The 13,272-nt window shown below is 37.8% G+C and overlaps 3 protein-coding genes across 4 annotated transcripts; 1 reads left to right on the top strand and 2 right to left on the bottom strand.

Moving 5' to 3' along the window:
* The first annotated feature begins 629 nt into the window (after positions 1-629).
* On the top strand, positions 630-3,501 carry LOC103327810 (GDSL-like Lipase/Acylhydrolase superfamily protein). The gene is made up of 5 exons (XM_008230174.3): positions 630-1,513; positions 2,032-2,162; positions 2,258-2,491; positions 2,802-3,057; positions 3,155-3,501. The coding sequence occupies exons 1-5, from the start codon at positions 1,249-1,251 to the stop codon at positions 3,349-3,351; spliced, it is 1,083 nt and encodes a 360-aa protein (XP_008228396.1). The 5' UTR covers positions 630-1,248; the 3' UTR covers positions 3,352-3,501.
* Positions 3,502-3,600: 99 nt separating this feature from the next.
* LOC103327811 (polyadenylate-binding protein 6) lies at positions 3,601-7,417 on the bottom strand. Its single transcript, XM_008230175.3, has 8 exons — positions 7,045-7,417; positions 5,994-6,303; positions 5,366-5,610; positions 4,972-5,265; positions 4,622-4,884; positions 4,452-4,508; positions 4,064-4,267; positions 3,601-3,965 (listed from the first exon to the last, which is right to left on the bottom strand). The coding sequence occupies exons 1-8, from the start codon at positions 7,316-7,318 to the stop codon at positions 3,810-3,812; spliced, it is 1,803 nt and encodes a 600-aa protein (XP_008228397.2). The 5' UTR covers positions 7,319-7,417; the 3' UTR covers positions 3,601-3,809.
* Positions 7,418-8,138: 721 nt separating this feature from the next.
* AR791 (actin binding protein family) lies at positions 8,139-12,163 on the bottom strand. Of its 2 annotated transcripts, none has more exons than XM_008230176.2 (5): positions 11,691-12,163; positions 11,042-11,272; positions 10,834-10,943; positions 9,373-10,143; positions 8,139-9,286 (listed from the first exon to the last, which is right to left on the bottom strand). In XM_008230176.2, exons 2-5 carry the CDS (start codon positions 11,190-11,192, stop codon positions 8,417-8,419), a joined length of 1,902 nt encoding a protein of 633 aa, XP_008228398.2. In that variant the 5' UTR covers positions 11,193-11,272; positions 11,691-12,163; the 3' UTR covers positions 8,139-8,416. The 2 variants fall into 2 exon arrangements, with proteins under 2 accessions (XP_008228398.2, XP_088906126.1); XM_089050000.1 differs by lacking the exon at positions 11,691-12,163 and adding an exon at positions 11,565-11,582.
* Positions 12,164-13,272: the final 1,109 nt, after the last annotated feature.

The raw sequence follows: 13,272 nt of genomic DNA, 5'->3' as shown, positions 1-13,272 counted from the left end.
GAGTAAAATGGAAATTAAAAAATCATTTATCACACACTGTGTCTCTCCCACAACCATCATGCTTCTTTTTCCCCTAACTTTGCAGTGACTATGCATAGCATGTGTAGATAGTTGTAATTGTTATCTACCCGTACTTGTACTTGTGTAAATCAATATTCTTTTTCACTTGACTAAATCTTATTTGTAAAAATTAAAATCTTAACGAAAGCATGTTACATTTAAATATCTGCAGATAAAAAAGAAACATTTTAAACATCTAAAATGTTTCTCTCTTATCTTTTCTTCTTTTAATGCGATATTTTCTTGTCGGGTTCTTACTACATTTGTTCTTCAAAAGGTTTGGTCCGGACTCTTCAATTAATTTTCAAAAACATCAAACACACACAGAAACGCGTGCTTCAGGAACGTGGTGTACTATCCACAAAATGGAAGAAAGCTGGCAGGGTTTGATGGCAACAAGTATCCATTTCTATTCACTGATCCTGACCGTCCATAAATCATAGCACATATGGACCCCACCCGAGTCCCAATGCAGGTCGATGATCATCAATACCATTATCATGAGAGAGAACTGTTCCAACTAACTCTCTCTCTAAACATAAATAAAATAAAGAGAGCCTCATCAAATTGTGACTCACAATGCCTCTAGATTTGATGCATATTTTGGTGTCCCTTGCTTGATCCTCATTGGGTTTTGGTTTTGCTAATTAAGCCACCGATTTCCATGCCTTATTTGTCCAACCAGTTCACTATAAGTCAGAAGAGTTTCAGAACCACCAAAATAACTCCATCACATGCAGCTTTGACATAGCTTTAACTCATAATGCCTCCACCTACTATCTTCTCAACTGCCCCATATTTGATATAACCAGAGAAATGTTTTGTCCGCAAATTATTATGGATATATTTTTATTAATATAAGCGATAATTTAAATTACAAAGACACTACCCTGAGACTTACAAATCAAAGTGTTTTTTCCATTCGGTTGGATGTTGGCAATTATTTTGGATTTATAATAAGAAAAATAAGAGTGTTAAGCTAGCAAGACAAAAGGGCTCAATGAGTTATGGTGTTTGTATAATTTTTAGTGCTGGTAAAACCAATTGAACTCTCATTTAATGCCTGAACACAAACCCTACCTTCCCTCTTCAAGAGGAAACTTCAAAAGGGGGTCATTTTCAATGCCCTTATAAAGTCCAGTTTTTCATAGCATTGAGCTTCAAACAAAAGAAAGCTGCTTCACAGAAATGGGCAGCCATAGCCAATACTTGACAGCTGCAGCCTTGGGTTTGGTTTTTGTATGTGCTTTGTTTGTAAGTGGTGGAAATGCACAAGAAGCAACCACTCTTGTTCCAGCCATCATGACCTTTGGTGACTCTGCAGTTGATGTGGGCAACAATGACTATCTCCCAACTATCTTCAAGGCTAATTACCCTCCATATGGAAGGGACTTTGTCAACCATCAGCCTACTGGCAGGTTTTGCAATGGGAAGCTAGCCACTGACATCACTGGTAAGTGGAAAATTAGCTTCAAATTGAAGCCTTTCTCTTTCCCCCTTTTTTTTTTCTTTTACAATATGATAGTGTAGACTACTCTAATGTACGGGGAGGGGGAGGGAGATCGAACTTGGGTGCCACGAGGCGGGCACAATGCATTGGAGTCTTTCTCTCTTTTGGTTTAATGCTCAAAAGCCTGACAGTAATTGCTTCCTAGAGCAAGAAAAGTGATCTTGTTAGAAACACCAACCTGATTGTTTAAGTTGTCTAGTTGAGTTAGTTTCAACTACATAACATAATTAGTTTCTTTATGTAGCTTAACCTGTCTTACAGGAACAGAATTTTAAAAGTATATATCTTTCTGTAACCAGATTAATTGTTGATAATGATCATTAATTTCTTAAGCTATTGTAGTTAGAAATTATAATATGACTCCTCCAGCATTAATCTGGGATTGGATTAGCAGTTAATTAGACAATCCAAGCGTCTTAGTTAACTGGTAAAAACATGATAATCTGAGTTTCTTTATGCAGCTGACACTCTGGGGTTCACGACTTACCCACCGGCATACCTTAGCCCACAGGCATCAGGGAAGAACCTTCTGATTGGAGCCAACTTCGCTTCAGCTGCATCCGGTTACGACGAAAAAGCAGCAACTCTAAATGTAAAATTCCATCTTAGTTATGACAGTTAATTTTACACCTATGTACATGTTAATTTCACATGTTTCACACAAAACAATTGAACTTGTTGTGGCAGCATGCAATCCCATTGTCCCAGCAGCTACAATATTTCAGGGAATATCAGGGTAAGCTGGCCAAGGTAGCAGGCAGTAAGAAAGCAGCATCCATCGTCAAAGATGCACTCTATTTATTGAGTGCTGGCAACAGTGACTTTCTTCAGAACTATTATGTCAACCCTTATCTTAACAGAGTCTACACTCCTGAGCAATATTCCTCTATCCTTGTTGGCCTCTTCTCAAGCTTTGTTAAGGTATCTTGTCATTGGTGCTTCTCTTTATTAATCTCCTCTTTTTTATATTTTTTTTAATATATATAAAATAAAATAAAATTATTTAAAAAAAAAAGTGGTTAAAATTGTATGTTGCTGATTTCTGATTGCGAAACTAAGGGCTCGTTTGAGAGGGATGATTTCAAAGCAAGGAATTCAGTTAATGTCTATCTAGTGTTTTGTAGTTTATTTTTAACTAATTTGCCTTATTAGCATTTCCCAATCTTTTCTTTGAAATCATTTCATTCAAATGGATCTTAACTAAGATTTTGATGCTTCCTTGAAAAACTAGGATTTGTATGGCTCGGGAGCCAGGAAAATTGGTGTGACTTCACTCCCTCCATTGGGTTGCCTTCCAGCTGCAATCACCTTATTTGGATACCATGAGCAAGGGTGCGTGGGTAGAATCAACTCTGATGCCCAAGGGTTCAATAAGAAGATAAGCTCCGCCGCAGCAAATCTCCAAAAGCAACTTCCTGGCCTTAAGATCGTCATCTTCGACATTTTCAAGCCTCTCTATGATGTGATTAAAGCCCCATCGAATTACGGTACTAAACTAAACTAAAATTTCAACCCAAGTAGCCTAACAAAATAGATACTTAAGAAATAATATATAATTGTTTTTTCTATGGTTATTTTTTGTAGGGTTTGCGGAAGCAAGGAGAGGTTGCTGTGGAACTGGGACTGTAGAGACAACATCACTGCTGTGCAATCCACACTCGATCGGAACTTGTTCGAATTCGTCTCAATACGTGTTCTGGGATAGCGTCCATCCATCTCAAGCTGCTAATCAAGTTCTTGCTGATGCATTGATTATCCAGGGCATCTCCCTCATTGGATGAAGATATATATGGATCTTTCTGTCTCTTTAAAATGTTGAAGACTGCTACTACTTGCTTCTTAGGTTACTATGTTTACAAAGATAGTGATGCAAAAGCTTAATAAGTTGCCTGCAATTTATTAATTAATTACTAAGATGTGATTTACATAAATGTTTTGCTTCGTTAATTGAGGGAAAGCAAAACCAAACAAGAGATCTCAGGTGGAGAGAGAGAGACCTAATCTATAGCAAACAACAAAACAGAAGCACAGACCAGAAAAAGCTAAACGTTATATTCCAAATTTCTAATTGATTAGTACTGAAGAGTCTAAGTGCTGGTCTCGCCTTACTGAAGAGATTTACAGAAGCAATCAATTGTACAGCATCTTTTGCAAATTACAAGCAGAGAGAACAAAATGCTTTGATAGAAACTGAACTAGTAAGTAACAAGACATAGCAAAGGTAAAATGCCACCAGTTTTCAAGTCAAGTAAGAGCGGCACTTTGCAAAAACAGGGCGATGATCTGCACTGGTCCTACTACCATTTGCCACCTTCAAAACTTGAGCTTCTTTGACAGAGTTGTTCATCTCCAACAGCATTTCTGACGTTCTTGTTATCTGTGCTGCATGCCCACGCTACAAGGAAGAGAGAGAGAGAGAGCACATAACACAAGAATTATTGACAGTCACATGAATAAATAAATAAAAATCCTCTGAATGAAGTACTCAAAGACCTCAAGATTCTCAGAAAGAGGGTGGTGACGAGCCTTTGAAGTTGTTTTGGAGTTCTCAGCTCTGCCTCCTGTAGCTGCTGATCTTGAACTTCCTGTGGGTCCACTCTGTTTGTAACCCTTCTTCCTGTTGCCAGCTTCATGACCTCCGTGATTCACAGAGTTCATGTCTTGGGCATGAACATTACACTTAGCATATGTCCTCGACTGTAAAACAGGTGAAAAGAAATTTATATCAGTTCAATCCATAGCAAAGCCAGCATAGGACAAGAACATTGTGAAAGCCTTTACATATCAACAGAGTGTCTTATGAGTTCTAAGATGGCACTTCGTGAGTAGTTAAAACAAACTTATGTGACTGTAACTGAAAAAAATGAAAAACTTAACCTACATTCTTTTGGGAATTCTCATTCCTGGTGCTACCCCACTGTGCTTGTCTGGATGGAATCTGTGGCATCATAAATCAAGTAAGAAAAACTTGCTGAGACTAAATACACATGCAGAAACTCACACACACACATATATATAATATATATTAGCAAATAAGGTGGATTACTTTACCCATGAGAAGTTTTGTGACACCAAAGGATACTGTGCATCAACGTTAGTACCAAAAGTTTGATACATGACTGGTTGGTGTAGCGGAGGAGACATAGGAGGGCTAGGGGAAACGCTGTACTGGAGTGGGGGGAGGATAGCCCAGTTTGGAGGTTGGAAAGATCTTTGTGGCAATTGATGATAAAAGTAATTTTGCAGATCTCTGCAGCGATCTTCTTTGCGTTGAGCTACAGCCACATACAGTTTTCTGCCTTCAAAAATGGTTCCTGACAAAAACAAACTCAAATCACAGAGGTGTAAACCAAATACAGCCTTAAGAGGACAAAAAGCAGGAAAAGAGACAATGAGTGTACCATTAAGAGCATTGAGAGCCTTTACAGCTTCTTCAGGAGTTGAGAAACAAACAAAGCCAAATCCTTTGCTCCTCCCGTTATCATAGCACATCACTTTAACCGATTCTATCTTCCCAAAGGCACTAAAGTGCTTTTCTAATTTTTTATCGTCAACATATTCAGCTAAATTCTTAATGTAGAGATTCGAAGACCTAAGTTTCTCAATCGGACTGTTGAGCATCTCATTTTTACAATTTAGAAGCTTTTCCCTCTCAGCTCTCTTTTGAGCCCTTCCTACAAACAAATGTTTTGTTCCTGATCCACATTTTGATTTTGCTTATTAGAGAAAGTTTCAGGCACAATAATGTTATAAACAAAACAAAATAAAATGAGATGAAGAGAGTTGGAGGTTTACCCAGCAGTGCACCATTCATGGCCTCAATCGCCTTCTTAGCCTCTTCTTGTGACTCAAAATTAACAAACCCAAAACCTCTTGACTTCCCGTTGGCATCCTTCATGATGGCAAGACTATCAACCTTTCCATACAGAGAGAACTTCTCTTCAAGCAGATCCTCAGTTACATCTTCGTCCAGATTTTTCACATACAGATTTGTAAATTCTGATAGCCTCTCACTTTTCTTAACAAATTTTGACACATATCTAAACAGAAATGACAGGACAGAAAACAATTACAACAGCATAAATTTATTGACAAATAAATCATTTAACAAAAGCGGAAACTATAGGAGAGTCCTTTATATCAATATATAAACTCAGAACCTATAAGAAACACATGTAACCATCCAGGTTGTACAGAATAGAAGAATTTTTGGATAACACACATTGCCCAAGAATATCATAAACAATCAACACCAGGAAGACAAGCATATCCAAGGAATAACCATGACCTTGTAGATCATCACTGGTCATTAAAACAATGATCCATTGAGGGCCATCCATTGAAGTTTATTCAGTCAAGAACATTCGAGAAGAGAAAACAGGAGTAAGGAAGAAACACAGAACAAAGGAAACAGAGGGCTTACAAATTCTTCCCCATAATAACAGTACCATTCAGAGCACTGACAGCAGCCATAGCTGAATCCTCTGTGTCAAACTGGACGAACCCAAAACCCTTACTCTTCCCATTTTCTTCGGCTACCTTGCAAGAGAGTATAGTCCCAAAATCGCCAAACATGACCTGCAACTGAGTGCTGGTGACTGAAGTGTCAAGGTTCTTCACAAAGATATTGGCAATACCTGTTTTTCTTGGAAGAGCATCCCTTTGAGACCACATTATTCTCATGGTTTTCCCCTTCAATTCAGTGTGATTCAGACAAGCCATAGCCTTGGATGCTGATCAAAACAGATAACTCACAGTAAACAGACGCATCAAAGATCAAATATAACGTATCAAAAAAGGTGGTGCAGAAATCAAACATGAAAGCAGACATAAGAAACTCAGAGAGTAAGAAATCTGGCCAAGAAACAAAAAAGCATACATGCAAACATGCAAACAGAGGAGGAGATCTAACTAGAGAATCCAAACAGAGAAGTTGAGCACAAGAAACAAAACCACCAAGAATCCATTTCAGAAAAATGAAAGTTGGTTCACCATTAAGCAAGAAAATGCAACCAAAATAACATGAAACAAAGCCACCAGAACGAAAATAAACCCGAAACAGATAAATTGGGTAACCAAGGTTGCCATTGCAAAAAGAAACAAAACCACCGAATACCCATTTCAGACACTTGAGTAACCAAGAATGCTATTACAAAAAGACATAAAGCCCAAGAAACGAAACCACCCAAAACCCATTTCAGGAAAATGAAAGTTGGTTCACCATTAAGCAAGAAAATCCCCAAAAAAAAGAGAAAAAAGAGAAAAAAGAGCAACTAAGAGCTAGACAAAAGATCCCAATAGAAAACCCATTTCACAGAATCGAAAATCACAAGGAACCACAAGCAAAAAACAGCCAATATAACGAAGATACAGTCACACAACAAGAGAAATCTACAGAAGAAGCAGAGCTACTATACATTGTCAAACAGAAAACGAAGACGAAAGAGTGGGGTTTTGAGTGTCGTTTCCGTTACCATGGGAGTGAGAGTAGAAGTTGACGTAGGCGTAGCGAAGGGACTCGCCGGAGTGAGCGTTAAGGCAGAGGCGAACGGAGGCAATGGGGCCGATGAAACGAAACGTTCCGAGGAGGTCATCTTCCGTGACCTGTGGGTCCAGGTCACCCACATACAGCGAGACATTCTGCAGAGGATCAACCGGCGGTGGAGGTAGCCGCAGTAGCGGTGGTTTTGGGGGTAGTGGTGGCGGCGGCGGCATTGGGGTTCTTGCGTCTGACGCCTCTGACGCCATTTCCTTGCTGCTCAAGAATCAGAGAGTACAGAAGCTCAGAGAGAGAGAGAGAGAGAGAGAGAGAGAGAGTTTTGTTTGTTTGTTATAACGGTGAGGATGGCGTGTGTGTACTGTACGATATATAAAAGCGAATGCGAGGGAGGAATTTGTACGGACGGAACCCACTCGCTTCGAGTAGGATTACAGAGTCTACTCGCTTTGGATTCTGGGAATGCTGAGCGTCGCGAAGGGCGGGAAATGGCTGAACGACGCCGTTTAAGTGGAGGCGTTTCTTCGTTCACGTGCATGTGCGATACAGCTGTCATCCCATTCAAGAGGTTCCAAGGATAAATTTGTCAACTCATAACTTGGACGGCTGGGATTGTAATAGATTGTTTGTGAAGAAGATCAGTCTAACTGAATCGGTTAGGATTAAACCATGTAAGAAAAAGAGGAAGGCAGGCCAGTGACAACCACACACAATTTTTTTAGAAAAGACGTCAATTTGAATTGCCAAAAATATTAGGAAGGCTTCAAACCGCAAGTCAATCGATGGTAATGTAATGTTGAGAACTACTGGGGCATTACATTAGTGAGTATCTATTGATGAAGCATTTGGTGGAAGAAAAAAAAATTGTTCATTCATTAAAAAGACGATAATTCAATTTTAATTTAATTGACATGGGATTTTGTTTTAATTCATGGTTAAATTGTAGGTTGGATTGTAAAATCTACAAATCGACCAATACTATCAACGGATTAAAGATTTATATTCAAAATGTAACAGTTTAGAACTCACACACCCTAATACCCTAATGCATCGTCGTCGATTAACTGAACGTTGCTGTCAAAAGTGAACAATTGTAATTGGAAAGATTTATACAAATCATGTAAGTTTGTTGTATACAAATCCATGGTAGTAAAGGAAACTCCAATGTATATAATGGAATGTTCATTCAAAAAAACTCAAAGCACTCCTCATTAATTGAAATGCTTTTGTATTTTGCTCAATTAGTTCCTAACTAGCTTCAAATGACAAAATATGGTAAACTGGTATTGATTTGCTAACTTCTTAACTATAACATTCACTTGTGTATATATAAACCAGATGATGATGAACTAAGATGCTGATGCTGATTTTCTGTGTACCTTGGGCGTTGCACCACGAGAGCTCATCAAAGCTTCGGCATATTTCACCAACTCAGCTTTCTCGGTAGAATCTGAGTCTTGATCAGATTTGAGGGGCAAATCTGCAGAACCTTCCCTGCTGAAGGTCTTATACCCCGGGGAGGATCCCACATCGCTATGTCTTTGAACACTTTGTACATCCTTGGTATCCTGCTGCTTTGGACTCCTCCATCTGGGAAGATCTAAAGAAGCTCTAGATGAACTACGCGATGAAGTTGCAAATACATTACTCTGACCCTCAGGCCCAGTATAAGCTGCTGTTGATTTACTTGAGCTGCAATATGGAGACTCGTTATCTTCCGCATATCCAGTTCTATCTGTTGACAAAACCCGGTTTTCGTAATGAATGTCTTTACCAAGCATGAGTCTCCTTAGCTTGTTGAACAATTTGCTCTTACTGGTGGTGTTGGTTTTTGTTGCTGATGAATTATCAACAGAAAAATCATCAAACTCCGGAGAGTCTGTAAAAAAGGAAGCATGGGAGGATGACCATTGATCAGAATCAAAGTCGACCATCATCCCCTTCTCCCCCATCCCTTCAGTGTTTGCATATTCAACTATTAGCTGTTTGGCTTTCTCCTCCGATCTCGGGCTTAGTGATTTACTTAAGTCCCTCGCCGCTGTTTTACCAGTTGGGGGCTGAAAATTCCGCAGCTCATACCGTAAGCAAGCATTTATCCACCGGAGGTAAACTAATTCTTCAACATCAGAACATCGATCAACTTGGAGTTGCTGAATTTCCTTAGTCAAATCTTCATTTTCTTGTCTTAAACGCACGCTCACTTCCTTCAATGCTTCTGCCTGTAACAAATTGTACAACGTAAATTTTATAAGTAATGATCAAAGGAAGCCGGGAAAACAATTAAAGAATATGATCGGCTAATTACCTCTGGATCTTCCAAGATAGAATTTGCAAGGATTTGTGTGGACTCCAAACTCCGAGCCAATTCAGAATTTTCTATTTGCAATTGAAAATTAGACTTTCTCAATTCTTCAGCTTCACCCTCCAAATCTTTTAGCCTTCTCAGCTTCAATTGAATCTCGGAATAATCAGCAGCTTCACTATCGTGAAACTTCTCAACTCTTTTCTTAAGAGTTAAGATCTGTTCTTTGTTCTGTTCAGCTTCGAATCTGAGTTTCTTTTTTAGAATCTTGATTTTGGCCCTAGTAGCCTCAAGCTCACCCACCATTTTTGCATGATCAGCCACTTGTGCCTCCAGTCTTCGGTTCTCTGCCTCTAAAGACTCAATCTTGAGAGTGAAAAGCTTAGCCTCCATGGTGTTTATCTTTAACTGATTTTGGAGCTCCATAACGGCAGTCTCCTGCTCTTTCAGGCCATAATACTCAAGCAACTGGACCTCAAGATTCCGCTCCGTCTCTCGAAGCATTCTGACTGTGCTTCTGAGGTGTCTGATTTCTTGTTCATGTTCTTCCATTTCTGATGTTCTAAATGTTTTCGGAGTGTCTACATCTGACCTAGGCGTTTCAACATTCATCCTTGGAGAAAACCCAGAATTTGCAGCAGCAAAGTCAAATTCCTTCACAAGATCATTGAACACTGGCAAGAGTAATCCATCTTTACCTCCACCATGTTTACTGCATGGAAAAACGCTGGCTGTGCAATTACCAGCACAGACCTTTGGGATGTATGCCTCTTCCTGGTAAAAAAACAAAGAAATGCTTAGTTTACTGATATTAAATTTAACAGGAACAAAGCCACTCATTTGGTTCTTCATAACTGTGATCAAGATGAAATACAGATATATTCCCTCTCATGCTCAAAAAAATGAAGGAACAAAGATTTGAAATAGAATGGATTTCATTAGTCACGGCAAAAACGCATTTCAATATTCAGGAAGCAATCGCTAGACAAACGAACAGTTGAAAAATTAATGCATGATCAAGTTATGTACTTGCAATCAACCTTCTATGTTTGGTTTCCACCACAAATATCAAGGGAAAATAGGGGCAAAGAACGAATGAGAAATTCCATAATCATATCTTTAGTTTCTATAATTGGAAAAGTAATCCTTCATCATTCAAGTGAGACAATTAGTTGGATAATCATGAAGCTATCACACCAATATAAATCATCTCTTCCTTTATATAAATCATCTCTTCCCTTATATAAATCAGAAGGAATGCTATCACACCAATAAAATCCTTCAGAACTGATTTTCGTTTTTTATGGTAAAGCTATATCAGCATGTAGAAATAATCTGCTCATATAAGACTTTCTGATCAAGCAACAAAATCATTATTACTGTAAAATTTTGAAATCAATCGAAAACAAAAACAGAGATTTCATAGTGAATATAACAAAGACTTTATGATCAATCTAAACATACATATTTTTCTGACGCAATTGAAGCATTGCATGAACTGTGTGATTTCCTTGTCACATTAAGGTCATCCTTTCCCCGATGTCTTACTCCTGGATCAACTTCACTTTCTTTATCTACATACGTACATGATCAAGATGATGAGTAAATTGAAAACCAAGCAAACACAGAAAAACTCAACCGAAGGAGATCAATCTAAGGTGAGAAGACAAACCCGAAGAGCGCGGCGAGCATGGAGGAGGCAGGGAGGGCTTAGTCCTTTTGATTTTGAGACGAGAAAAGAGAAATCCAGCAAAAGAGAGAGCAAAAGCCACCCCAAATTTCAACAAAAGAGGCTTTATGTCCCTGTTCTTTCCCAGCACCATATTAAAAACCCCCTAATTGAAAAGCATTAGCCACATAGTTTAGAGAATGATTATGGTTCCTCTTCTTCATCTTCCTCCAGCTACATGAACATGACCCATGAACTCATGTCAGATTAAACCACACGAGAGAAATTATCAAAGACCCTTACTAAACCTTAACCCAAAAGAATAAACATGAACCATATCATATAAATTAAACCAAAAATGACAACAACAAAATATTCAAATAAAATTAAAAGCCTGATTTTGATCAAAGTTCATACCAGAAACAGAAAAGAATCACATAACCCATTACAGATTAAGCCAAAAAAAAAATCACAGGAATTAAAAACTAAGCCAAACCCATCTCAATTCAAAAGCGTCTCTACATACCCAGAAAAGAGAAAATTTTATATAGCTCATCATGTCAGATTGACAAAGAAAAAAAAAACATAAAATAGCAAAAATAAGCAAGACCCTTTTGAATTTATGGTGATTCAAAATAAAACGAGAACTTACAATTATTTAAGGGAGCGTTTCTCGAAGGCACTGAATCAGTAAGGATCAAAAACACAGTAAACGTTTTGATTTGGTCTGTGATTTAAATTTCAGTTGAGGATTTGTTTGTCTCTCTAGTGGGCTGATGAAACAGTTGGTAAAGTATAAAACAAAATCTTACATGAAAATCTTTCTTAAATACAATGTTCAGAAACATCTGCCACTAATTGTTGTCTTATGTCATGTTGGATGTGATGTACAAAAAAGCAGCTCAGAGAGAGAGGGAGGAAAGAGATTCTACTTCCAGGTGGACAAACCATAAGAAAAAGAAAGAAAACAGGGTTGTTTTGTTGGAATCTCTCAAATGGAGGAGGAGAAGAAAAATGGAGAGGGTTTTTGGTAAATTTAGAAGGTTTGGTTTTGGACTTTGATGAAAGTACAGGATAGCCTATAATTAAGAGCGCCCTCTGTTCTCTTGTTCTTTACAGTTTTCTTTTCCCTCCATTTACAAACTATATATTGAGTGGGTGAGAAGGTGGGAACCTGGAATTTATTATTGGGTTTCTTTTTTTATATATATAAGATATATTCTACTTCAATCTAATCTATTGGGAGAGAGATTCAAACTCAGGTGCAGAATCACGTTCGTTCTAGGCAATTTGACTAAATCCACGTCTACTATTATTAGGTTTCATTTTAAAAAATGGAAAAAAGAGAAAAAAATAAAAGAGGTGTGGACTTAGGTCAACAAGTATGGAAATTACACAGCTTTAATGTTTAAGATTTGTACTTTGACCAAGAATTTAAAAATTATATTTAGTTTCCTTATATTTAGTTTTTTTTTGGGGGGTTAGATGTTGTTTTTCCATTTTCATTCTTGTTCTTTGAAACCCAAATCATTATTGTTCAATTATTTCAATAAAATATTGGGTCTTTCTTCATGCACATAGTTATTACGACCGCGTTGGTGGTGGCGACTAACCAAACATTATTCTTTTAACAATTATTTCTTTTTGGTTCAAAATTCTTAGAGTTTTCCCTTCTGAGTGGACAATCAAAGTGTTCAACTTGAACACGCTTAGTTAAAGTAGACATGAAACTCGTGATGTCGGCTACGGTTAATTGTGGACTTTGTTTGTATTTATATTTAATTATAGTGATATTGACTAATAATTTTAGTGCGGTTTTTATCTGTATTAATTTTACTTTTAATATGTTAGTTTGTTACTCTTCTGTAATTGATATTTTAAATATCTTTAATCGTGCTGTTAAAGTCGATGTGAAACTCGTGAAGAAAAAAGGAGTAAAGGGACCCCCCAATTAACAACTTTTGGATGCTGATGGAGAGAGAGCCTGACTGGCAACCGCCTCTAACTCTCAATTGTATGCTTAATTTGCATTGAAGTTGAACCTCACCAACTGTAGATTTCAGCCATGTGGTTGGGAAATGAAAAGAAATAATATAATCTTGAACCAAGAAACATCCAGCGATTTCTGCTTCATTAAACAAAAGTTTATGTTTGAAGCCTGAAACGCATGCATGCCACCTAATTAACTAACTATATAAAGACTTTTTAAAGTATATATATATATCTACCTTTCA

The sequence above is a fragment of the Prunus mume genome, linkage group LG4 (genome assembly GCF_029339155.1).
Source record: "Prunus mume cultivar Tortuosa linkage group LG4, ASM2933915v1, whole genome shotgun sequence".
Classification (NCBI taxonomy): Eukaryota; Viridiplantae; Streptophyta; class Magnoliopsida; order Rosales; family Rosaceae; genus Prunus; species Prunus mume.
This window is presented reverse-complemented; position numbering and strand designations above follow the sequence as displayed.